Source organism: Protopterus annectens, chromosome 2.part0 (genome assembly GCF_019279795.1).
Source record: "Protopterus annectens isolate FY-2018-M chromosome 2.part0, PAN1.0, whole genome shotgun sequence".
Lineage (NCBI taxonomy): Eukaryota > Metazoa > Chordata > Ceratodontiformes > Protopteridae > Protopterus > Protopterus annectens.
In genome coordinates, this window is record NC_056728.1 from 44,388,982 (window position 1) to 44,415,358 (window position 26,377).

A 26,377-nucleotide genomic window follows, 5' to 3' on the forward strand; every position below is an offset into this window, starting at 1 on the left:
TCCCCCATGGAGGCTAATTTGCACATAAATGTCCTGAAACTGAGGGCAGTTCTCCTAACACTGCATGCGTTCCATGCATCCCTACCCTCTGGGACCATTGCATTTCAGTCAGACAACATGTCAGTGGTCTGGTAATCAACAAGCAAGGCAGACCCAGGACTTACCCCCTGTGTCAGGAAGTCATGAGGATTTGGCACTGGGCGATAGCTTCCAACCGCTTCCTTATAGCGACACACATTCCCGGGAGTTCCAACCTTATTACGGACAATCTGAGCAGGAGCATCCTGATGCCTCACAAGTGGTCCCTCAACCCTGTAACAGCGGTTCGGATATTCCAACACTGGGTCAAGCCTTGCTGCGACCTGTTTGCCCCCCCCCCCCAAAACTACAAATGCAGAAACTAGTTTGCCCCGATCCCCCCAGGAAGGCGCTCTAACACACGATTGGCCACCGGGTCTTCCCTATGGCCTCATCTGATTCACAGTCCATGGATCCTGGATCATTCCCAAGACCTGTTATCTCATCCTCAGGGACTGATTCATCCGAACCTGCACAGTCTCAAGCTCAAAGTTTGGTTCCTTCACTTCCAATGATTGCCAGGCTGCCTGACATCCCATCTCCTGTTTGTGAAATTCTTCTGGCTTCACACAAACCTTCCACTAGGAAAGTTTATTCTAATAAATGGACTAGGTTCTCTATTTGGGCCAAAGATCAGAAAGTAGACCCTTTCTCTATGCCTATTCAAAAGATCCTACAATACCAGACTACTGTTTTGCATGTAGGTGCCTCAGCTTCGACGATCACTGTACATTTAGCAGCTACTGCCAATTTTCATAATGATCTTGATAATTCTTCAATTATGTCACACCACCTATGCAAGACCATTTTGAAAGGAGTATTACATGTTAAACCTCCGGTCAAGCCTCCCTTAGAACCCTGGGACTTGGACTTTGGTACTTCAGTCTCTCACAGGTTCTCCTTTTGATTTATGTGATTTGCAATTTTTGTCATGGAAAACCTTACTTCTAGTAGCACTTACTTCAGCAGGAAGAGTATCTGAGCTGCAGGCTTTGAGTGTCAAGAGTCCTTATCTTCCACACAGTCCCTTCGTACTGACCCTTCTTTCTTGCCCAAGGTAATTTCTGGATTTTCCATTAACCATTCTATTGACCTGCCGGTTTTCTTCCCTCAGCATTCTAACAGAGGGGAGTACCTTTTGCACACCCTTGATGTGCATCGGCAGCTTTGTTATTTGGATACGACTAAATCTTTCAGGAAAACAGATCAATTGTTTGTGGCCTTTGCAGGACCCAGATTGGGTAAACCTGTTTCCAAAGTGACTTTACCCGCCTGGCTTAGAAACGTCATTACCTTTATCTACCAACAGAATAAGCTATCCTTACTTTCCAGAATAAAGGCTCATGCTACCAGATCTATGGTTACTTCTACAGTATTTCATTCCAGAGCCACTATGGAGGATATCTGCACAGCAGCCACTTGGGCAAGACCTTGGGCAGAGCCTCCTACTATTTTTTTCTATTACTACATCTATTATCTAAGGGCGGGCAAACTCGATCTGAAGTAACTAGGAGAGGGGCATTATGGGTGGGTCTTAGCCGAGAGTTTTTGGTTGGCGCGAGCTTGGATACGGCCGCATTGGTTCCGAGGACAGAACAGAGGTCCTAATGGTAATGAATGAACAAAGATCTACAACACAAATGGAATGTTATGGTAAGACATAACTTCTTTTTTTGCATTCTACAACAAAAGGATTCACTGACTTTACCAAAGACAGGGCACAATTCTGAATATAGGGAACAGACTTTCCTTCAATCACAACCAATACATTCTATGATCTTTAATGGTACAGCAGAAGACTACATTGCCCTTATCAAGACATGACAAATCTAAATTTATGCAACAAACTTTTCTTGAAACCAAAGACCTACACAAGGAGTTTATGTTACCACTTTTTTCAAATCAGTACTGCCCATGAATATTGCTGCAGTCAGCAAGAATTTAAAAATATTTGCAACTACAAATCCAGTGAATTTCAGAATATAAAGGACTAAAACATGAGAATTTATTAAAAATTAACAAGAAATATTTTTCAATTTACCAACCATGATGGGTAGAATTTAAGTAAAAACAAAGGCACTGTAAACTGTTATTAAATAATTTAAAAGAAAAAAAAATCCCATAAAAATATTTTTGCAATATGCCTGTTTCAGTTCTAAGCCATTTCCACAATATCAACATACAAAAAGATTTTTGAAGAACATCTGTATTGGGCCAATCATCACAGCACATTGCATTGAAATCTGAAATGTGATTTGGCATGCTTTTAACAAAACTCCACTTGCAATTATCTCATCTTTGGATTATGGCAGTTACTCTTCTACTAAGTATGCTTTCAACAATCTGCCTGCAGATGAATGACACCATCACCAAGGACAGAAAAATGTCTGTGGAATGTTTCCTTTGCCAAGTCATGTCGGACTTCCCATCTCAATGCTGATCTCTTCTTTTCTGTGGGTACTACATAGTTATTAGGTATATAAATACGTTGAGGTTTCTGTGAATAGAAAAAGTTCAGTTAGTCTTTATATCATGCAACCAGACACTAACATGCCTTTTAGACAATTTATTACATTTTTTTAGTTCTTTTTTGTGCAGATAAGGCAAGTTTAATTACATACTGGGGCCCTGAAGTGGCACAATCTCCATTTAGGGAGCTGAAATACTCCTCTACACGCTACTTACCAAGCTGTCTACCCACCACAATGCACAGATATGTCAGAGAACTCCAAGCGCAAAATGTATGAGATTTTAACATCTTAATATTTGAAAGCAAGCAGAAAAACATTGCATTCCATGCTTTAAAAGTTCAGTCTGTATACTTCTGTAGCCCCAGAGCTGAAATTTTTTTTCAAGCTATGCACAACAGATTCATAGGTAGTCATCAAGCATGGAAGTCCAGAGACCATTAAGGAGCCTAGCCAAACTCAATTGCCACAGAGTTGTCTGTGGTAAGCTGACATGCTGAAGGTCACACAGCAAGAAAAAAGTTGGAAAGATTCAAACAATTCACCTTTGGCAAAGGAAGTTAACTCCTTAACAAATCACAGCATTAGTCCTCCATGCTAACTCCCAGATACCTCTTAGCTGGTTATATTCAGTTTTTTACAAGTACATAATTGAAGTGAAACTGTCTCTTGCAAAAAGTCAGACAATTTAATCTTACACATAGATGATACGTGTAGATCCGGCATGCAACTTAATGACAGAAACTAGTCAAGTAATCCTGCTTAACTCAGTAACACTACACAGCTTGAAAATTCTCCTGAACGTTTGGTTAACAGTAAGCATATCAATGCAGAAAGTACAGTTGTGTACACTTGCCATAAATGTAGATGTTCGAGTATATTCACTGTTGCAGTCATCACACTTGGGTTATCTGGCTGCAGGTAGCCCTCAGGTCGGCCCGAATACCAGAGACTTAGTATTTTTACATCGGTTGCTGTCACTCCAGGACTGACGTCAGGGGTATAAAAACAGGCAGCCGACGCCATTACATCAGTTTTTCTTGCCCCAAATGTCAGGAGCCCCTCAAAAGGGAGCTAAGTTATGATGGGGAAATCGCCACAAGTAAAAAGTAAATACCAATACCAATACCCCTGTAAGGGGCGAGTAATATACACAGAGAGAGAGAAGAGGGCTGGAGGGAGGGAAACCAAGACTGCAACATTGAATACACTTGAACATCTGCATTTATGGTAAGTGTACACAACTGTACTATGTTCTTCATGTTTCACTGTAGCAGTCATCACACTTGGGTTGATTCCCAAAGCTGAAGAAAGGGAGGAGGCAGTCAAGAAGAGTTTGGGTTGGCTAGCATGCCCTACAGGACTGCTGTTGCAAAACCTGCCCTGGATTTGGAAAACATAGGCAGGTGATAATGCTTAGTGAATGTGTGTACAGAACTCCAGGTAGCAGCTTCCAGAATGTCCCTGGTAGGGAGTCCCCTGAGGAATTCTATGGAGGTAGAAGTTGCCCTAGTGGAATGTGTTCTGACCCCCCTGAGGGGTTGGTTTACCAAGGTGTTTTGTAGCAGAAATGGATACAATGTGCTATCCATTTTGAAATTGTCTGTTTTGAAATGGCCTTGCCCTCTGCCCCTGGTGTAAAACTGAGTAGTAACTGGTCAGATTTATTGAAGGGCTTAGTCCTATCCAGGTAGAATCTGAGCTGTCTGTGCACATCCAAAGAGTGCATGATCCTTTCCCCTTTATTTTGAGGATTAGGGAAGAATGTTGGCAAATGGATAGATTGGTTGAGAGCCACACTGGACACCACTTTAGGCATAAAGAAAGGATTAGTCCTGAGGGAGACCCTGTCAACATGAAACATAATGAAAGGTTCCACAGCCATAAGTGCTTGTAGCTCAACACTCTTCTAGCTAAAGTGATGACCGGAAGCAAGGATGTTTTCCAAGAGAGGAATTTTATCTCTGCTGAAGCTGCAGGCTCAAAGGGGGGGGGGGGGTAGTGTGAGCTTTTCCAGTACTAAGTTAAGGTCCCAAGCAGGGGTGGGTGTTCTCCTTGGTGGCTTTAAGTTGTTTGCCCCTCTCAGGAACTGTTTGATGACAGGGTGGGAGAAGAGAGGTGGTTCATTGTTGTAATGAGCCAAGATGGTAGAGGCATGGATCTTAATGGAGAAGGATAGACCTCTGTGGAGTAGACCTGCTAGGTAATCCAGGATTAGAGGTAGGGAGTGCAGTGCTGTGTCCTCGCCTTTAGATTGAATCCAGGAGCAATACCTTTTCCACTTAGCATAGAATTTCCTTGTACTGGGTCTTCTGGCTTCAAGAATGACATCCAACACCTGCTTAGGCTGGTCACTGGGGGAGAATTCAAGGAATAAGCCAGGCTGCAAGATTTAGGGTTTGCAGTTGTGGATGCAAGATCTGTCCCCCCTGTTGAGTGAGGAGGGTTGGGCTCTGGGGTAGGTGTTAGGGCGGCACCGGTGACAGGCTGCGCAGTAGTGGGTACCGGTGCTGGCATGGCCAGTCCGGGGCAATCAGGATTGTCCTTGGTCTGTCCTGTCTCATCTTGAGCAATATTCTTGAAAGAGGGGGCAGAGGGGAAACGCATAGATCGAGAGGTTTATCCACTGGAAGGATAGGGCATCCATTTTCCAGGCCCTGCTGTGAGGTGTCCTGGTGCAAAATTTGCTGAGCTGGTGATTGTATAGGGAGGCAAAGAGGTCCACCTCTGGGGTCCCCCATTTCTGGATCAGAAGGCTGAAAGTGTTGGTCTCTAATTGCCACTCATGTGGGTCCAGGAGATTTCTGCTTAAGTCATCTGCCAGTGAGTTTAGTTTGGATGGCAGGAATTGAGCTTGCAGATGGACCTGCATGTCCAAGGCCATGTTCCACAGGGCTATGGCCAGCCTGCAGAGTGGGCAAGAGTGGGTGCCTCCCAGCTTGTTGATGTACCACATAACTGTGGTGTTGTCTGTTCTTATTAGCAGGGGGCCTGGTGAGAGAAGGGATCTGAAAGCTGTTAGAGCATGCTGAACAGCTAGCATCTCTTTTTGGATGATGTGCAGATGAATTTGACTTGGGCTCCAGTAGCCCTGAATGCACTTGTCGTCCAGGTGTGCTCCCTAAGCATAGTCTGATGTGTCTCTGGTTAGGGCCTGGGCAGCATGGGGTTGAATAAAGGGAAGTCCCTTGTTTTGGTTGCATGCTGCTGCCCACCAAAGAAACTCTGTCCTTAGACAAGGTATGATAGGAATGACATTTTCCAGGTCCTGAAAATGTTGGCACCAAAGACTTTTTTGAAGTTTCCTCATATGCAGTCTGGCATATGGAATTAGTAGGATGGAAGAGGCCATGAACCCTGGGGCCTGCAGGGTTTTCCTTGTGGACAGCTGGGTTCTGGTGGCCATTTCAGTAAAGTAGTCTGTCAGATAGCTTGTTTTTTCTAGAGTAAGGAATGTCATCTGGGATGCTGCGTCTAAGCTTGCTCCCAGGAATACAATCTTTTGACTGGGGACTAGTTTTGATTTATTTTTGTTGATAGTGTACCCCAAGGAGGTTAGAAGGTTCTTTACAAATGTCAGGTGCTGCAACAACATTTCCCATCTGCCTGAATCAGGCAGTCGTCCAAGTACCGGTAAATTTGAATTTTTCTCTGTCTGCAGTGGGCAATGGCTGGAGCCAGGCATTTTGTGAATACTCTGGGAGCAGTGGATAAGCCAAAGGGAAGTGCAGAGAACTGACAATGCATAGATCCTGCCCTGAAGCGTAGGTATTTCCTGCATATGTCCCTGATAGGGATGTGCAGATTGGCTTCTTTTAGGTCTAGGGTGGCTAACCAGGCATCTTTGGCCAATATAGGAAGCAGCTGCTGAAGAGTGAGCATTTTGAATTTTGGTACCAACAAGAAGGTGCTTAGAATGGAGAGGTCTAGGATTGGGCACCAAATGCCCTCTTTTCTGGGTACCAGGAAAAGTCTGGAATAGAACCCTTGACCTATCTGTTCTGCAGGAACAGGTTGAATTGCCCTTATGGACAGCAGGGATTGAACTTGGTTTTGTGCCTCTACCCACTGGTTTGGAGGTAGATTTGGGAACCCTTTTGAGGTTGGCAGTGAGTGGAAGTCAAATTTGTGCCCCTGGGATACAATGTTGAGGAACCACTGGTCTTTGGTGATGGAAGTCCATTTTTTTGCAAGGTGGGCAGGTTTTCCACCTAGGGGCATGAGCAGCTGGGCAGAGGTGAGGTGTGGAGTTAAGAAGTCACTGTGAATTCTTTCCGTAAGGGGGTGGCTTAGCACTCCCTGTTTTTGAAGTGGAGGCACTCCATTGCTTAGAACTCTGCATACCCTGAGACTGTAGTCTGAGGGGTCTGTTTCCCCTGGGTCTAGTTTGAGATGGCTGGAAAGGACCAATGCTTTGATGGGCAATGCCTACTGAATCTAGGAGGCTGTACTTGCAAGAAATCTTTGACTGCCTGCATAGAATTAGCTTTTTCTTCCATCTTTTTAAGAACCTCTTCTGCTTTGTTGCCAAACTGATTGTCCTTGTTCAAAGGAGCGTCTAGTAATTTTGATTTGACATGGTCTGGCAAGGTCTGCTCCTTAAGCCAAGCATGCCTTCTCAGTACAGAACCAGTGACTGCTGCCCTGCAAGATGCTTCTAGGGCGTCAAAGCCACATTGCAAAGTATGCTTGCTGACTTGGCTTGCAGAATGCAAAAGCTCTTGTAATTCTTTATTTTCTGCACAGTCTGTAAAGGTAGCTAATTTTTGCTTAAGTTCCATAACATGTTGTTGGTACTTCAGCATGTGAAACTGGCAATTCAAAGCCCTAATGGTGACAGTTGCAGAGGTGTGTACTTTCTTATCCCATCTGTCTAAAGCTCTGGAATCCCTGTCCAAAGGGGTGGGATTCTTAGCTGTAGTTGCTTTGATACCTTTAGGCCCCTGAGGGATGACCTCTGGGTCAGCAGTAGGATTTTTGAAAAGGAATTTGTGATAGTCAGGAACTCTGTAGTACCTGTCTGGTTTCCTAGGAGCAGGGGGTAAAGTATCAAGAGTTAGACTGGATTCCATAAAGACATCATCCACAACATCCAGGACTGGGGGTATTGCTAAAGGCCTATGTTGTAGCAAATCTAGAAATTCTCTTGAGTCTCTTTTTGGACTGAGGATAGTCTTGGCATTCCCAGTGGAAATGCTCTCTTAAAGTATGTAAGGTTTCACCAAAAGAAAAATCCTCTGGAGGAGAAGCAGAGGGAATGGATTCCTCTGCATCTGCAGCCTCTTAAGCAGATAAAGGCATGTCTTCATAATCAGATACCTCAAAGTCGTTGGACTCTTGGTCTGTGAAAGCTGCTGGGGACAAGTCTCTTTCTCTAGGCAGGGGAAGGCTAGCTTCCCCTAATCAGCATAATAAGGTCTTCTGCCATTTTAAGAATTTGATGTTGTGGCTAGGAAGTAGGTGCTTGAGTTTGGGTCATCATTTTTTTAGGTGTAGCTCGTACTCTTGGCCTTAGAAACTCAGTAGTTTTAGACAGAACTGAAGAAGCGAAAGAAGTTGGTTTGTGTTGAAAATCGGTAGTGTGAAGAAATTCCTCAGAAGCCAGTGCCTGCTCAGAAGCTCTGGACCCATCCAAGGTAGAGACATCTGCAGGTTCCATAGTCGAAGCAGAGTCTCGCGGCATACTGGACTCCGAACGGGTCTCGGTAGAGGCCTGCGAATCCATTGAAGCGGGCATCAGGGGCTGCAAAAGCGCCTCACCGAGTACTGGTGAACTGGCGACTAGCTGAACGGAAGCATCATCGGCAGTTTTGGACCTGTACGGTCTGTCTCTGTCTTTATCCTTATGTTTTTTTCGGAAGATCGGTAGTCGGATGGCTTAATGAAGCCATTTTGGAATGCAGACATCAAGAACGAAAGTATTTAGCAACAATAAGGGCCCAACGACGAACAGTTTGGGCATTGAACACGGCACAAAACAGACAGCGAGGTACGTTGTGGTCTGGGGCTAAAACAGGTGACGCAGTAAGAATGGAAATCTCGGTGTGGTATTTGCTTTCCACAGGCGAGACAATTGTTAATTTTTTCTGACATGGGTTAAAGAAAGAAAAAAGGATCCCCAAAGGGGTACTTAGATTTAGAAGACTTCATGATGATTTAACTTGGAAACGAAAACTCAGGTAGCGGCCGACCGGCACTCGTGTGAACTGCTTCTGCTTCGGGCTCCTCAGCAAGAAAGACTGATGCAATGGTGTCGGCTGCCTGTTTTTATACCCCTGACATCAGTCCTGGAGCGACAGCAAATGACACAGAAATATTAAGTCTCTGGTATTGGGGCCGACTGAGGGCTAACTGCAGGCAGATAACCCAAGTGTGATGACTGCAACAGTGAAACATGAAGAACATCTCTAGGTCATCAAGTAAAAAAACTGAAAGTCATGTTGAGCTCTCAGAAATCTGAAGCACTTTCTGTAAGATGGCTTATTTGGGATAGGAAGATATGTCTTTCATTTTCAGGCCATCTATGTAACAGTCTCACTGTGTAAAACAAAGTGATCCTTAGAGTCACAATCCTGAATGATTCTGTATTTGTAATCTTGTTCACACTGGATATATCGATAAGTGGTCTTGAGATCTTCTTTTCTGGAACTAGAAAAGAGGTATACTGTGACAGTACTGACCTGACTGACGAATGTTCTCTGCATTATCTTTTATTAATATACAGGTTATCAAATATTAAGGTTTGTTGTACTGTGTATGAGGGTGTTTATGTAGAAAACTACATTTGTGATTTTTGAGCAATTTCAACTGCATGTCCCTGATGTATTGTTTGCAAAAGCCTTTTGTTGTGATTACTTCCTGCAATACGGAAAAATTACTCTGAAATGTTCCTTCTAGAGGTTTTAAAGATGGGAAGGGTTTGAAAAGAGGTTACAGATATTTGGAAAATCTTTTGTTATACCTGCCTTTTTCTTCTGGTTTTGAGTTACAAATGGTCCACTTTTAATTGTACTGTTTTTGCTGGCAAAATTGCTTGGAGGAAGTACCTTTCTATACAAGTTTTTTTATTTTTAAATAACTTTTGAAATTAAGGAGTAGGTAATACATAGATTTCTTATAAAGAGTAGGCAACAATTTTTTTTAAATGAAGACCTTATTTTTCTTTCTTTTTTAATGGTGGCATTAACAAACATATTCCAGAACTGTGTAAGGCTGGTATGTAATAAAACGATATGCAAAACGTTATGCAATTCATAACTATGCTAGTACAATACTGAAGATGTGTGTGCTTGGAAGAGTCCAGGTAAGACAGAGACATACAAATGAAGCCCATCAAAAAACTTAATGATTCACAAATAGGTGAACTGTGAAGAACAGCAAGTCTTGTGTGCCTGATATTTAGGGAGGTACTTCTGGCCATGAAGGCTGAAATGCTTATGAACCACCCCGTCATCATCATCTACATAGCGGCAGACAGTGTAAAGACTTGCAGCACCATTTACCTGACCGTAACAGCAACAAAGTACAGTTTTGTACCTACCATAAATGTAGATGTACGATAGGTATGCATCTGCAGTCCTTACATATGGGTTGTCCTGCCTCAGGCAGCCCCCTCGGTCGGCCGGATTCCAAAGTCTGGGCCCGGCGTCGGCTGATGTCGCCTCCACCCCGACGTCAGAGCGCCTGGGATATAAAAACGTCAGCCAACGCCATCTTCCTCAGTTTTTCTTGCCCCAGATGCCAGTTGCCCTCTAAGTAAGGCTAAATTTGGAGAAATGAAAAATTCCAAACATGCACAGCAATAAAAAATAAATACACCATAAAAGAAAACCCCAGCTAGCTAAAAAGAGGGATAGGTATCCAAAATATACCACAGAGGGGAAGGAGGGAGGGAAATCCTGACTACAGATGCATACCTATCGGACATCTACATTTATGGTAGGTACAAAACTGTACTATGTCCTTCAAGGATGCATCTGCAGTCCTTACATATGGGTAGAATACCATAGCCAAGCTGGGGGAGGTAGGACCTAAGAAAAGGATGGTGTAGCTAACATGCCCTGCAGGACTGCAGTAGCTAAACCTGCTCTGGATCTGGAATATAAGGGCAAATTGTAATGCTTGGAAAATGTATGCACGGAGCTCCATGTAGCAGCTTCTAAAATGTCCTTTGTAGCCACCCCTCTTAAGAAGGCTGTGGAGGTGGCTGTTGCTCTGGTGGAATGAGGCCTAATGTTAGCTGGCACAGCTTTTCCATGAAAGGAGTAACAGAACCGAATGCAATTTCCTATCCATTTTGAAATTGTCTGTTTGGAAATTGCTTTTCCTTGTACACTAGCAGCATATGCTACAAAGAGTTGGTCAGTTTTTCTGTAAGTCTTAGTTCTGTCCAAGTAATATCGCAACTGTCTGTGGATGTCCAAAGTATGCAGAAGTTTTTCTCCTTTATTTTGTGGATTTGGAAAGAAGGTAGGCAGGTGAATAGCTTGGTTCAGTGAAACCCTGGATACCACCTTCGGCATGAATGAAGGATTGGTTCTCAAAGAGACTCTGTCCTGATAAAAAAAATGAGAAATGGCTGAACTGCCATGAGGGCCTGTAACTCAGATACTCTTCTCGCTGAGGTTATGGCCAGGAGGAAGGCAGTCTTCCAAGACAGGAATCGTAGTTCTGAAGATGCTGCTGGTTCAAAGGGAGGATGAGTTAATTTTTCCAACATGAAGTTAAGGTCCCATGTAGGCACTGGTGGTTTCCTTGGAGGGTTGATGTTTTTTATCCTCTTAGAAACTGTCTTAGCAGAGGATGAGAGAATACAGGTGGGTCAGTGTTGTATTCTGCTGAAATTGCTGAAGCATGGATCTTTATGGAGGAATAAGAAAGGCCATTATGGAGCATTTCAGCCAAGTATTCTAGAATATGTGGAATGCTCATGATTGTCGGATCTTGACCCTTTGCAGCATTCCAGGTACGAAATCTTTTCCATTTTGCTGAATATGCTTTTCTTGTGGAAGGCCGTCGGGCTTCCATGATGATATCCTGAACCCTCTTGGATAGTTTGTCCTAGCGAGGAGTCAAGGTATTCTCCAGGCTGTCAGCTGCAAGGTTTTTAGACTGGAGTGCAGAGTCTTGTAATTGTGCTGTGTCAGAAGTGGCCATTGTGGTAGAGGCCAAGGTTTCGTGCGTGACATGCTCCTTAACAGTGGGTACCAGTGTTGTCTTGGCCAGTCCGGGGCTATGAGGATTACTTTTGGTTGCTCTATCCTGATCTTCAGTAAGACCTTGGTCATTAATGGAAGAGGTGGGAATGCATATACTGTTAGAGTATTCCAGTTGAATGAGAGGGCGTCCACTTTCCATGCTTGAGGATGGCATGTCCTTGTGCAGAATTTTCTCAGTTGATGGTTGTGTTGGGAGGCAAAAAGATCTATGTCCGGCGTTCCCCATGCATGTGTTATCTGGAGAAATATATCCGGGTGCATCATCCATTCGTGTGGATCCATGAGGTTTCTGCTCAGGCTGTCCGCCAGAACATTGTATTTTCCTGGTACGAACTGGGATTGTAGTTCTATATTGAGTTTCAGGGAAAGATCCCACAGATTCATCGCCAGCCTGCAAAAAGGGTATGACTGGGTACCCCCTTGCTTGTTTATGTACCACATAACTGTGGTATTGTCTGTCTTTATTAACAGGTGACCTTGGTGCAGGAAGAGCTTGAAGGCCTCGATGGAATGCATCACTGCCAGCATTTCCTTTTGGTTGATGTGCAGATGCAATTCTTTTTGTGTCCACTGCCCTTGAATGCATCTGCCTTCCATGTGAGCTCCCCATCCATGGGCTGAGGCATCCGTTGTGATGGTTTGGCTGATATGCGGCTTGCTGAAAGGGAGGCCCATGTTTGACTGGCTTGCTTTTGCCCACCACAGGAATTCCTTTTGAAGGCAAGAAATGAGGGGGATCAAAGATTCTAGACTGTGACTGTGCTGAGACCATAGACTCCTTAGGTACCATTGTAGTTTCCTCATATGTAGCCTTGCTTGTGGAATAAGAAGAATGCAAGATGCCATGAATCCCAGGGCCTGCAGGATCTTCCTTGCAGTTAGCTGGGTTTGTGTTGTCAGATTTCTGAAATAATCCGGTAGTTGTGCTTGTTTTTCTTCTGTGAGAAAAGCCATCTGGGTGTTTGTATCCAGTTTTGCACCCAGGAAAATTATTCGTTGGGATGGAACAAGTCTTGATTTCTGAATGTTGACTGTGTATCCCAAGGCCTGTAGTAGTCGGATGACATAGTTTAAGCGTTCTATCAGTATTTGCTGGCTGTCCGCTTGTATGAGGCAGTCGTCCAGGTATGGGTAAATTTGAATCCCCTGAAGTCTGCAATGTGCAACTACTGATGCCAGGCATTTCGTGAATACTCTGGGCGCAGTAGATAAGCCAAATGGCAATGCTGAGAATTGATAATGCTCTGAACCTGCAAGAAATCTGAGGTGTCTTCTGCAACTTTGTCTGATAGGGACATGCAGGTATGCCTCCTTGAGGTCTAGAGTTACCAGCCAGGACCCCTTGCCCAGCATGGGAAGGAGTTGCTGTAAAGTCAGCATCTTGAATTTTGGCACGATGAGGTAAGTATTCAGTGCGGACAAGTCCAGTATTGGTCTCCATTGCTTTTCTTTTCTTGGAACAAGGAATAGCCTGGAATAAAATCCTTGGCCTTATTCTGAGAGAGGAACCCTTTCTATTGCCCTCATTTGAAGTAGCTTGGAAATTTGTTTGAAAGCCTCTGCCCTTTGGTTTGGTGGCAGGTTTGGCATGCCTTGTCTGTTTGGTAATGTATGAAAATGGAATCTATATCCTTTGTCTATTATTTGCAGTATCCATTTGTCCTTTGTAATACTGTGCCAATTTTTTGAGAATAAAGATAGCTTTGCGCCCAAAGGTGCTTCCAATTGAGCCCTGGTTGGCGGGGTCATAGTCAAGTCATTGAGATGGTCCTTGTGTAGTAGTTGTAGGTCCTGCAGCACCTCTCTGGTATGGAGGCTGCCATTGATGTCCTCTGTAGGAGCCTCGAGCTTGCCCTCTACCTCTGGCACGCCTGTTTCTGCCTCTTTGAAACCTGTCTGTGTCCGGAAAGGACCAATTCTTAGAAGGCCAAGTTCTGCTGAATCTTGGTGGCTGGACCTGTAGGAAATCTTTGACTGTTTGTACTGATTTAGCCTTTTCCTCAAATTTCTTTAAGACCTCTTGAGCTGTGGAGCCAAATAACTTTTTTTTTTCTAGCGGAGCATCCAGAAGCTTTGCTTTAACATGATCTGGCAGTGTTTGTTCCTTCAGCCAAGCATGTCTACGTATGACTGCACCTGTCATAGCTGATCTACATGAAGCTTCCAATGCATCATAACCACACTGCAAGAAATGGTTGCTAACCTGCTGGGAGTTATGTACCAGATCCTGAAGTGCCTTGTGATCTAGGGGTTCAGGTGAAGAAAGTTTTTTACGCAATTCATCTAACAAATACTCTTGGTACTGTATCATATGGAATTGACATAGAAAGAGTGGAAGAAGTATACACTTTTTTACCCCATCTCTCTAAAGCCCTGGTCTCCCTTTCAGAAGGGAGTGGGTTTTTAGTAGTGGTGGTTGCAACCCCTTTAGGGCCCTGGGAAATTGTTTCTGGGTCAGCAGAGTGGCCCTCGTAAAGGAAATGATGTTAGTCTGGGACACTGTAGTACCTATCGGGTTTGACAGGAGCCGGAGGAAGGGAGTCAGGGGAAATACTAGACTCAGAGTACACATCATCAATGACATTTAAAACCGGAGGAATAGCCAAAGGTCTATGTTAAGGTAAATGCAAAAAAGTTCTTAATCTTTTCCTGGAGTCAGAGAATTCCTGGCCCTGCCATTTGAAATGCTCTCTCATGGAGTGGAGGGTCTCCCCAAAGGACAACTCTTCAGGAGGGGAGGCCGAGGGTATAGATTCCTCTGCATCAGAATCCTCGTAGGCCGTAAAGGCCTCCTCCTGGCAGTCTAATAGGGCAGAGTCATCTGAGGCCTCATCAGAAGACTGGGGATCTGTCTGCTCAACCCTGGGCCTTTTGTCTTGAGGTGGTTGAGAGCCCCTGTCCGGATGTGGCTGAGAGCCCCTAATTAGGGAAATAAGGTCCCCAGCTAAACTCAAAATCTATGAAACGGTAGTGGATCCCTGAGGAATAGTCTTGGAAGGGAGAGATTTTGGCTGTTTAGCAGCTTTAGCACGTGTAAATGCCTTAATGGACATGGATACAGGAGGCCTGGCTGCCCCACGTGCTGGAGTAGTCTTATCTAGAGAAATGGTGTCGGATATTTCCAGAGCACCGGTTTCAGTAGGAAATTCTATAACCGACTCAGGGGTGGCCTCCGGGGCCGAGATTGTCGGTTGTGCGGTTTCGTCGGTCGGAAGCACCGAGAATTCGGTTTCGGCAGAGACCGAGACACTCGCGGTAGGCCTGGGCGTGGTTTCGGCCGAAACCACGGACCGCGTGTGTCGGTCCTTGTCCTTCCGTTTTTTGGGTAAATGAGGAGTCGGAAGCTCCGACGGCATAGTGTAACAGTATTTTTCCCAAAAAAATTCCTCTGCGAACTCCGCCCGATGCCTAAGAGTGCGTCTATTGAAAGAAGCACAGGCTGCACAGACAGAGACGTCGTGGTCTGGGCCTAGGCAGGGTAGGCAGTAAGAGTGGAAATCCTTATGATGTATTTGTTTCCCACAAGATAAACAATTATTAACTTTAACCGTTTGATCTGATATCGGCTGAGGCAAGAAAGAGTCCCCAACGGGGTACTTAGCTTTTGAAGTCTTCGGTTAGCTGAAATCTCAGGAGCTGGCCGACCGGCACTTGCGAACTGCTTCTGCTTCGGGCACTGCGCGGCAAGAAAGACTGGGGAAGATGGCGTCTGCTGATGTTTTTATATCCCAGGCGCTCTGACGTCGGGATGGAGGCGACATCAGCCGACGCCGGACCCAGACTTTGGAATCCGGCCGACCGAGGGGCTGCCTGAGGCAGGACAACCCATACGTAAGGGCTGCAGATGCATCCTTGAAGGACATCAGGGTGAACAGCACTATCAACATAAACAGAGTTACATGTCTTATGAACTACTGTGTACAGCAATGAACAAACATATTACTCAGTCAAGCATGGTACTGCTGTTCTGCTGCAATCCTCAGAAGTGTCAGATGTGATCACTTGCTTCGTATTTCAATAAAAGCCATCTACAATAAGAACACACAAGCACAACAATGCTCATAACATTAAGTGTGTGTGTGGGAGGTGAGAGACAGAGAGAGAAAAACTTCACCCCACTCCAAGAGGAAAGAAAATGACCCAAAAAGTGTAGAACACTGGACCATCACGGATGTATGCAAATGTTCTCAGTACTATGAAGCAACATAGTACTATGACAGCGCCAGTCATCTACATTTTTAAAAAGTAATATGCTTACTAAATGACAGTGTTATAATAACTGCTCTTTTCTGCCGGACTGGATTAACAAATGACTAATTAACTTAATTGAATGACTGACTACAGAAAGTACATTTGGGTAACTCTTATTTATATGTAACAGTAGATGATCAAATTTCACACTGCCTCAATGGCATATGGATTCTTTGTCTGTGTAAACCCATACTGGTAGCCTTTCCACAGATCAGAATTCCCTTCTCGGAAGCCCTGTGATAGGAGATCGGCTAACCCCTTTCCATTAGGAGAAGCCCAACCCCTGTAACAGGAAGTCAATTGTTCAAGCTTTTAGTACTAAGTAGGAAGGACCAGAAATAAGATGTGGCTGAAACCAACCAATGTGCCACTAAGAAACACCAACACAAATACCCATATCCAACCACCACAACAAGGCTGGATACCATAGAAGTACACATATATATCGATATATAAAATAAAGTGGATGGTGGGTAGGCATCGCCACTAAGGCAGTGTGAAATTTGAACATCTACTGCAGTACAACTTAGCAACTGTAATATGCTCACTTTTCACACTGCCTTACTCATAATGGTAGATTCTCAAAGCTTTCCCTGCCTGGGAGGAGGAAGAATAAGGATCCAGGAGCCCCCTGAAGAATGGCCTTTGTAAGGCCAGATGTGGAACTTGAGAAAGCATCCAGTTTGCAGTTCTTTGTAAATGTATTAACAGAGAACCAGGGTGCGTCCTCTATAATGCTTCTACATTTCACTCCCTTCCACTATGTTACCAAAAAGGATAAGGCTCTGAGTGAATGTGCCTTAACTTTGCCTGGAATAAACTGACCATGACGCAAGTAACAAAAAACAATAGTACAGGACAAGCTATGAGTTATCATTTGTGTAGAGGCATGATTGCCCTTCCTACCCAAAAATAGGAAATGAACAACTTTTCAGCTTTCCTGAAGGGCTTAGTTCTGACACGGTAGTACCTGAGCTGCCTGTGCACATCCAAGGTACACAGAATTTCATCTCCTTTGTTTTTAGGTTTTAGAAAGAAAACTGGGAGACTAATGGCTTGATTCACGGTAAATTCAGAAACAACATTTGGCATGAAGGATGGATTAGTGCATAAAACAACCCTGTCCTTGTGGAAATCAGATAAGGTTTGCCCACCATGACAGCTTACAGTTCAGAGACTGACTGTGTTAGAGCAATAAGCAAAACAGTTTTCAAAGTGATGATCTTTAAATCAGCCTGAAAAGCAGGTACAAAAAAGGAAGAGGTCAATTTTTCAAGAACAAAGCTGAGATCCCAAGGAGGAGGAATTTGTTTTCAGGAGGTCTCAATTGCAATATTCCTTTCATAAACTGAACACAAAAAAAAGAGATGAAAAAGGGGGATTCATGGGAAGACAAGCTGACATGGCAGCAAGATGCACTTTGATAGATGTACAAGATAAGCCATCACTGAAGCTCACACAAATATTTTCAAACCAGAAGGGTAGACACCATACTGGTCCCTCTGCTATTGGTTAGGCACCACCTATAAAATGTATTTCACTTGTAACCATAAGATTCTCTAATTGCAGGTTTTCTTCCCTTCTTCAATACCTGCTACACATCCTCATCAAACACTGGTCTCCACAATAGTTTCCTTTTGGGTGCCAAAAAAGATTATGAAATAAAATCTTTTTTCCTTTTTGTGATGCAGGAACTGGTTCTATAACCCCTACTTGCAACATGTGAAGGAGTCTCTGGAAGAACAGCTGTCAGGTCCAGGCAAACTTGTGCAGGGGATTCCCCTGGAGAGAAGAGGATTTTCTGTCCACTGTCAAAAGTATCAGAGTTATTTTAAGCACCTATTTGTGACCAGGCTGCTGGGTTGAGCCTTGGGGAAGGGGAAAGGAGAGGAGGGACAAGAGGAAGGGATGGGGATACTTGAGCATTGATGTACTTATTCTTTAGCAGAGGATTGATCCTTTTTGAAAAAGGAGCCCCTTTTATTGTGTTTGGAAGCATTATCCTCCTGTCATTTCCTCTTGGTATCCTGACTCTTGTTAGGCTGGGAATTTTGTTAGTTCTGCCCTTTGAAGTTGGATGCTTTGTTAGGGGAGACTCTGGGAATATGACATATTCTAGATACCCCATGCATTAATTAACCTATATCATCCCATTGTTCGAGTACCTAGGTAACAGCAGGAAGCCTAGATAATTTAGAATTCTAAAGACTAAATTACTAGAGTGAGATAACTTTTCCCCCAGAGATTCTAACCCCTTGCCAATTTTATCCAGGGGTGTAAAGTTAGAAGAAGGAAGGACCTTTAAACTTGGGAGCTGGAGAAACCACTGCTGGTTCAGCTGACAAAGGAGCAACAAAAGCTGCAAGATCAGAGTCCATGTTGTTTTTCCTCATAGCCTTTTTAGGAACTTGGTTCACTAGCCAAAGGGGTTTTACATGCAGTTTTATATGCATCTTTTAAGGCCAGTAACAGAAGAGAAATAGCCAAAACATTTGGAATCTCATCCTCAACTTGATCATAAACTCTGCCAATCTCTGGCGCAACTGCAAATTGTTTCCAGCCAAATACATCTTTATTGCTAGCTAGCATCTGTGGAAAGGTGAAAAGGTCTACTGAGTTTTTCAACCTGTTCACCTTCCAAAGAATCACATTGGATGGACTCAGTGTATTCACCATGGTCTGCAACAGAATCCCCATCAAAATCTGTAGGCACAGACTGATCTCTAGAGAAGGTAGCCCCATAGTCATTCTGAACAGGAGGACAGTCTCAGAGATAGCCAGGGAATTGTTATGGCTTGGCTTGTATAGGCCCTAGGGCTGATAGCCTAGTACCAACCTATGAACCTATTAGAGGACTATAAGACACTCTTAGCTAAGGAAACTGCATCAGCCCAACATACGGTAATAACCTGACTGTCCGAAGTGTGGTGAAGTTTCTGTCCCTTTCAACTTTGAACTACACTAGTGGACAAAATATCTGGGACAAAGTATTAGGTTTGATAAAGAGCCTCTTATCCTGGACTTCTCTTACACCAAAAGGTTTGGAACTTCTTACACCAAAAGGTTTGGGTCTTCTGTACTAGGACCGCGTACTGGAAAAGTCCCAGAGAATGTGTCTAGATCCTGTACCATAAAGGTCTGCAGGCTCACACCAGAGGATGACTAGGAAAAAGGTCTGTGGGACGGCTTAAGACAAAGTACAGTTTTGTACCTACCATAAATGTAGATGTTCGAGGATCCACATTGCTGCAGTCCTAACTATTGGGTAGTCCGCTGTCCAGTCGGCCCGAATACCAGAGTATATGGCTGACGCCGGTCAGGGCGCATTAGACTGACGTCAGTACGTCAGGGTACTAATGCGCATGACCGACGTCATATCCTCAGTCTTTTCTTGCCCCAGATGTCAGAAGACCCTAAAAAGACAAGGCCCAATATACCTGCACCAGAAATATGTACAATATATACAAAATATACCAAAATATCAGCATATAACCTCACCTACACAACCACCCCTAAACACAGAGGGGAAGGAGGGAGGGTAAATTGGACTGCAGCAATGTGGATCCTCGAACATCTACATTTATGGTAGGTACAAAACTGTACTATGTTCTTCGTTCCACATTGCTGCAGTCCTAACTATTGGGTAGAATCCCAAAGCAGAGGTAAGGGAGGCTGGCAAATCATAAAGAAGCAGGAGCTGACAACATGCCTTGCAAAATAGCTGTGGCAAAACCAGCCCTAGACTTAGAGTAGAGAGGAAGGTGATAATGCTTAGAGAAAGTATGCACTGAACTCCAAGTAGCTGCCTCCAAAATATCCTTAGTTGCCACCCCTTAGAAATGCTGTTGAAGTGGCAGTAGCCCTAGTGGAATGAGGCCTAATCCCAGCTGGAATCTCCTTGCCATGATGGGAATAACAAAATGCAATGCAAAACCCAATCCACCTAGAAATAGTTTGTTTTGACACAGGCTTGCCCTGAACTCAAAGCAAAAGAAACAAACAACTGCTGAGACTGCCTAAAATCCTTAGTCCTGCTTAAATAATAACGCAATTGCCTATGTACATCTAAAGTGTGCAAAATCTTTTCCCCTTTATTTTGGGGGTCTGCATAAAAGTAGGCAAATGAATAGTTTGGTTTAAAGCCACACTAGAAACCACCTTAGGCATAAAGGAAGGATTAGTGCGTAATGATACCCTATCCTTATGGAAAATCAAAAGGGCTCTACTGCCATAAGGGCCTGCAACTCAGACACCCTTCTTGCAGAAGTAATAGCCAACAGAAAAGCAGTCTTCCATGACAAGTATTTCAATTCAGCAGTAGCCGCAGGCTCAAAAGGTTGTAGAGTAAGTTTTTCCAACACAAAATTGAGATCCCAAGCAGGAGTAGGAGCTCTACGTGGGTCTTATATTCTTTGCCCTCTAAGAAACTGCTTGAACAAAGGATGCGAAAACAATGGTGGGTCACAATCATAGTGAGCTGAAATTGCTGCAGCATGAATCTTAATGGAAGAGAAGGACAAACCTTTGTCCAATAACTCAGTAAGATATTGAAGAGCCGCATTCAAATTAGGCTCAGAAATCTCCAAATTCTTTGCTGTACTCCAAAATAAAAACCTCTTCCATTTTTCTGCGTACACTTTCCTTGTACTAGGTCTTCTAGCTTCCATAATCACATTTAAAACTTGTTGAGGAAGTTGAGACCTGCTGTGTTTCAACACAGAATATGCCAGGCTGTTAGATGAAGTGAGTGAAGCTTGACATTGAGCAGATGACCGTCCTTCTGAGATAACAGATGTGGAATCAAAGGTAAAGGCCATGGAGGCTTCCTTACCAGACTCCTTAGTAGTGGGTACCAGTGTTGCCGAGGCCAATCTGGAGCTATTAAAATCATCCTTGGCTTGTCTTGTCTGACCTTTAAGAGCACCTTTGGAAGAAGAGGCAGAGGTGGAAAGGCATACACATGAAGATTTTTCCAACTGAAAGAAAGAGCATCCACTTTCCAAGCTGTGTGATGAAACCCCTTTGTGCAAAACTTTGGCAGCTGGTGGTTTAGTGGAGAAGCGAACAGATCTATGTCTGGAGTTCCCCATGACACTGTCAATTTCTGAAATACATGAAGATCCAGTTTCCACTCGTGGGGATCCATGATTTGTCTGCTTAACACATCTGCTAAGGAGTTCTGTGCTCCCGGCAGAAACCTTGCCTGAAGAGTTAGTTGCAAGCTGAGCGCAGTCTCCCATAAAATCATTGCTTGCCTGCATAGAGGATAAGAATGTGTTCCCCCTTGTTTGTTGATGTACCACATGACAGTTGTGTTGTCTGTTAGAATCAACACCTGCCCCGGAAGAAGTAACTCCTTGAAAGCCATTAATGCAAACTGGACTGCTAACATCTCCTTCATGTTGATATGTAGATGCTGTAGTCTGGCAGGCCACTTGTCTTGTATCCACTTTCCATTTAGATGAGCTCCCAAGCAATGTCCGAGGCATCTGTCGTTAAAATCTGACTCGCCTCTGGCCGGGTCACAGAGAGTCCCTTGTTTAGGTGACATTCCTGAGCCCACCACAAAAATTCTTTTTGAAGGCAAGGTATTATTTGAATGACAGTGTCCAAATCCTGGCAGTGCTGTGTCCATACATTTTTGAGATACCATTGCAGCTTCCTCATATGCAGTTTGGCATTGGGAAGCACCAGAATACAAGATGCCATGAACCCTAATGCTTGAAGGACTGTCCTTGCAGTCAGCACGGACTGATGAGATAGTTGATGGAAGTAAAGGGATAGACTCTTTTGTTTGTCCGGGGTTAAAAAGGCCATCTGGGCTGCTGTATTCAGTCTCACACCCAGAAAGCACATGTCTTGAGAGGGTACTAGACTGGACTTTATTTCGTTCACAGAATACCCTAGGCATCTTAGCACTGCTATAACATATTCCAGATGCTGTAGAAGGTCTTCCTTTTCTTGAGCCAGAATCAGGCAGTCATCCAAGTAAGGATAGATTTGAATTCCTTTTAGCCTGAAGTAAGCTATCACTGGAGCCAGAACCTTTGTGAATACTCTGGGCAGTAGATAAGCCAAAGGGCAATGCAGAGAACTGATAATGAGAATTTCCAGCTCGAAACGCAGATACTTCCTGCAACTTAGTCTTATAGGCACATGAAGGTAAGCTTCCTTGAGATCTAAAGTTACCATCCAGTGATCTTTGCCCAGCAGAGGTAAAAGCTGTTGTAACGTCAACATCTTGAACTTTGGAATGTCCAGATAAGTGTTGAGGATAGATAAATCCAAAATTGGTCTCCACGTGTTCCCCTTCTTTGGTACTAGGAACAGGCGAGAATAAAATCCTAGGCCCCTTTCTGATACAGGGACTGGCTGAATGGCCCCTATTTGGAGTAACAGAGAAATTTGCTTGTGAGCCTCTTTCCTTTGTGGAGGAGGAACGTCTGGCATGCCTTTGAAAGGGGCAATGTATGGAAATAAAACCTGTAACCGTGGTGAATGATATCCAACACCCATCTGTCTTGAGTGATTAAATCCCAATTTTCTTTGAAAAGAGACAGTCTTCCTCCCAAAGGAGCTGCCAGACGAGAATCTACTGGCAGCTGAAAAGGCAGGTCATTGGGTCTGTTTACGAAAGGACTGACCCCTGCCCTCACCAGAAGTCTGAGCAGGTGAACTCCCTGTTCTAGGCCTAAAAGAACCTTGAGCTCTGCCCCTACCACGTCTAGACCTACCCCTAGACTGGGAATCATAAGCAGGATATGTCCATCCCTTAGTAGGCCAATTTCTACTAAACTTAGGTGGCTGCACCTGCAAAAAATCTTTAACAGTTTGCATAGACTTAGCTTTGTCCTCCATTTTCTTTAAAACTGCTTCCACAGGCGAACCAAACAACACATCAGACTGTAAAGGAGCATCCAAAATCCTTGTCTTAACATGCTCAGCTAAATTCTGATCCCTCAACCAGGCATGCCTGCGAAGAACAGAACTAGTGGCAGCCACCCTCGAGGAGGCCTGTACAGCATCAAAACCACATTGCAAAGAATGCTTACCCACTTGTTCAGACACATGAACTAAATCCAGCAACTCTTTACACTCAATACCTTCCGCCAAAGCATCCACCTTAGATTTCAGTTGTGAAAGGAGATAATTTTGATATTTTAGCATGTGAAACTGACAATTCAACGCCTCATGGCTAAAGTGGAAGAAGTATACACTTTCTTTCCCCATCTATCCAAAGCCCTTGCCTCTTTATCAGTGGGAACAGGGTTTTTAACCACAGAGGCCTTAACACCTTTAGGTCCCTGAGAAACAGTTTCGGGTCTGCCCTAGGACTCTTAAAAAGATACTTATGAGCTTCAGGCACCCTATAGTACCTATCAGGTTTAACAGGAGCAGGAGGCAAAGAATCAGGGTTCAGGGAAGCCTCTGCAAAACATCTTCCACCACATTCAACACAGGAGGTATAGCTAAGGGCCTATGCTGGGGTAAAACAAGAATTCCCTAAGCCTTTTCCTGGAATCAGAGTAATCCTGGCCTTCCCATTTAAAGTGCTCCCTCATGGAATGCAGAGTCTCTGAAAATGAGAAATCCTCAGGAGGAGAAGCTGTAGGAGTGGAATCATCCACATCAGAATCAGAATAAGGAGGATACTCCTGCAAATCTTCCAGAAGACTCAGAAGCCTCTGAACACTGTTCAAAACTATCAAACTCAGGTTCCACCCTAGGCCTCTTATCAGGAGGGGGCATAGAACCTCTAATCATAGTAATCAAATCTTCTGCCATTTTAAGCATATGTTTCTTAGGCACAGAACCTGAAGTGCTAGGAGAAGCCCCCACTGAAGCTAAACTTGGCCTACCTCTCAAAGAAGTTTTGGAAACAGAAGGAGAGGCTCTAACTCCCTTGGGAAGAGAGGGAAGAACAGTTACCTGAGAAGCCCCCTCAGCCTGGCCTACCTCCTGAGAAGGCACATCCTGTAACAGTAAAGACTCTGCCTGAGACTCCAAAGAAACTCCTGGCAAAACCTCTGGCTCCACTGAGCCTTCTAAAGAACCGACGTCCGGGACTGCCGGTTCATCAACCCTAGGCTTCGCTGTTTTGTCCTTGCGCTTCTTGGACGAAGCGGGTGTCGGAGCATCCGACGGCATTTTATAATTGCAACGCTTCCCAAACACTAACCTGGCACAGTCTAACCTTCTCTTAATAGTGCGTTTGTTAAACCTAGCACAAGAGCGGCATCCAACAACGTCGTGCTCAGGCCCTAAACAAGGTATACACAAGGTATGGTAATCCCTATGAGGTATCTGTTTCCCACAAGAAATACAGTTATTCACTTTTTCTGACATCCGGTTAAATACTGAGGCAAGAAAAAACCAAAATATTCCCCAACGGGGTACTTAGCCAACTCTGATTCGGTCTGAAACTCCGACTTCAGAAAATTTCAGAACGCCAACCTGCACTCGCAAAACTGCTTCTGCATCGGACCATGCGGCAAAAAAGACTGAGGATATGACGTCGGTCATGCGCATTAGTACCCTGACATACTGACGTCAGTCTAATGTGCCCTGACCGACGTCAGCCATATACTCTGGTATTCGGGCCGACTGGACAGCGGACTACCCAATAGTTAGGACTGCAGCAATGTGGAACGAAGAACATCAACAGATTCATGAACAGTGGGCTGAGGCATGTTTTTGTTGATTTTTTTTTTTCTTTGTAGATGCACTTGGATTTGATGGGGTGGGCGGGGGGGGGGGTCACAGTTGTTTTTTTCAGGCTCCATCAAATCAGGGGAAAAACCACCAGCCAGTAAAAATATACTGACACTATTAAGGGCTGACCAAGGGCAACAAAAAAATAAATAAATATTAAATATATACATATATATATATATATATATATATATATATATATATATATACACATATATATATATATATATATATAAAAATAAATAAATAAAGTATGATAAAGTATGTTTCCACGCAGGAAATAGGCAAATCAAAGGGTAAAAAGGTCACAAATACAAACTATGCAGTAAAAACTGCAAGAAAAACCCAGCTAAGCTGGAGTTTTCACTGTGCGATATCTTAAACCTCCTGAAACAGAGGCCCATGGCATATACTCAAATGAACACTAAGTGTTGCAGCTACATGGCTTCTGAATGCCCATGACTTTTCACTTTTTAAGTCTTTATGGATACATTCAGGCCAATAGAGCCAAACCCAAGATCTTGGGAGAGTACAGTGGATGAAGCCAGAGGAAGGAAAACCACACTTGTTGAGAACAGTAGCATGCTATGAAGATAACTCTGATCTCCATCAATACTTCCTCTAAAAATTTGGGGAATCAAACGTATTGGAGGAAAAGCATAAATGATTCCCAGGGGTCAAATATGGATCAGAGAATCTCTCGCCAACTACCCCTTTGGAGGGATCAGAGCTATGAACTTGTTGCACTTGGTGTTGTGGGGAGATGTAAAAAGACTGCAACAAGGCTGGCTCCAATGGCCGAACATTTATTCTGTAACCACTGAATTGAGAAACCATTCATGAGGGAGAGGAATAGACCTGCTCAGCCTGTCTGCCAGGACACTGGATTTCCCCAGAATATGCATTGCTATTAGAAAGCAGTGAAAAGATATAACCCATTGTCACACACTCTCATGGCCTCCTGATGTAATGTGAAAACCTGGCTCCTTTCTGCTGTTGTACTAAACATGTGCCATGTTGCCTGTCTGGATAGATATCACACCCAAGGGGAGAGTCTGCTGTCATCTCCAATATATCGATATGTAGACTGGTCTCTGAGTGCAACCACATACCTTGGACTATCTTTTCCAGGGAATGACCCACCCCACCCCAAGTGGGATAGGTCTTTTCCATGTAATGACCCACCCCAAGTGGGAACTGTCCATGGTCAATGGGGCTTGGAAAATGGGCAGAAAAAATGGATGTCCTTGTAATACATGTGGAGATTCCAACCACCACTGTATGATGTGCATCTTGCAAGTCTTCATTAGGGATACTTGGAAAAGACGTAGGTTGCTTTCTAACCAATGAACCAATAAAGTCCACTGAAGCAACCTCATATACTATCTTGCCAAAGGAACTAGTGTAACGGAAGCTGCCATGGAATCCAGTAGACAAAGAATTACTCTTGCTGGTAAGCTTCTAATGGGACAAAACAGCTGGAGCCTGCTGGTGAAGTGATGTTATTCTTGTTTGGGGAATGTTTGTTATTTGAAGTTTTGAGTCCAACAGTGCCCCGATAAGCTCCAAGGACTGAAATGGATGAAACTTGGATATATATATATTTTTTTACGTTCACTGTGGTCCTCAGGTATGCACGTAAATGAAGCA

General features: G+C 44.0%; 1 protein-coding gene across 4 annotated transcripts in view; it reads right to left on the reverse strand.

The window, feature by feature from the left end:
* Window positions 1-1,843: 1,843 nt before the first annotated feature.
* The window catches only part of HYLS1 (HYLS1 centriolar and ciliogenesis associated), a 418,183-nt gene continuing 393,649 nt past the window's right edge, over window positions 1,844-26,377 (reverse strand). For all 4 annotated transcript variants that reach the window (XM_044060530.1, XM_044060529.1, XM_044060528.1 and 1 more), the window contains one exon: window positions 1,844-2,575. In XM_044060530.1, coding sequence (XP_043916465.1) covers window positions 2,539-2,575 — 37 coding nt within the window. In that variant the 3' untranslated portion in view covers window positions 1,844-2,538. The remainder of the gene's footprint in view (window positions 2,576-26,377) is intronic.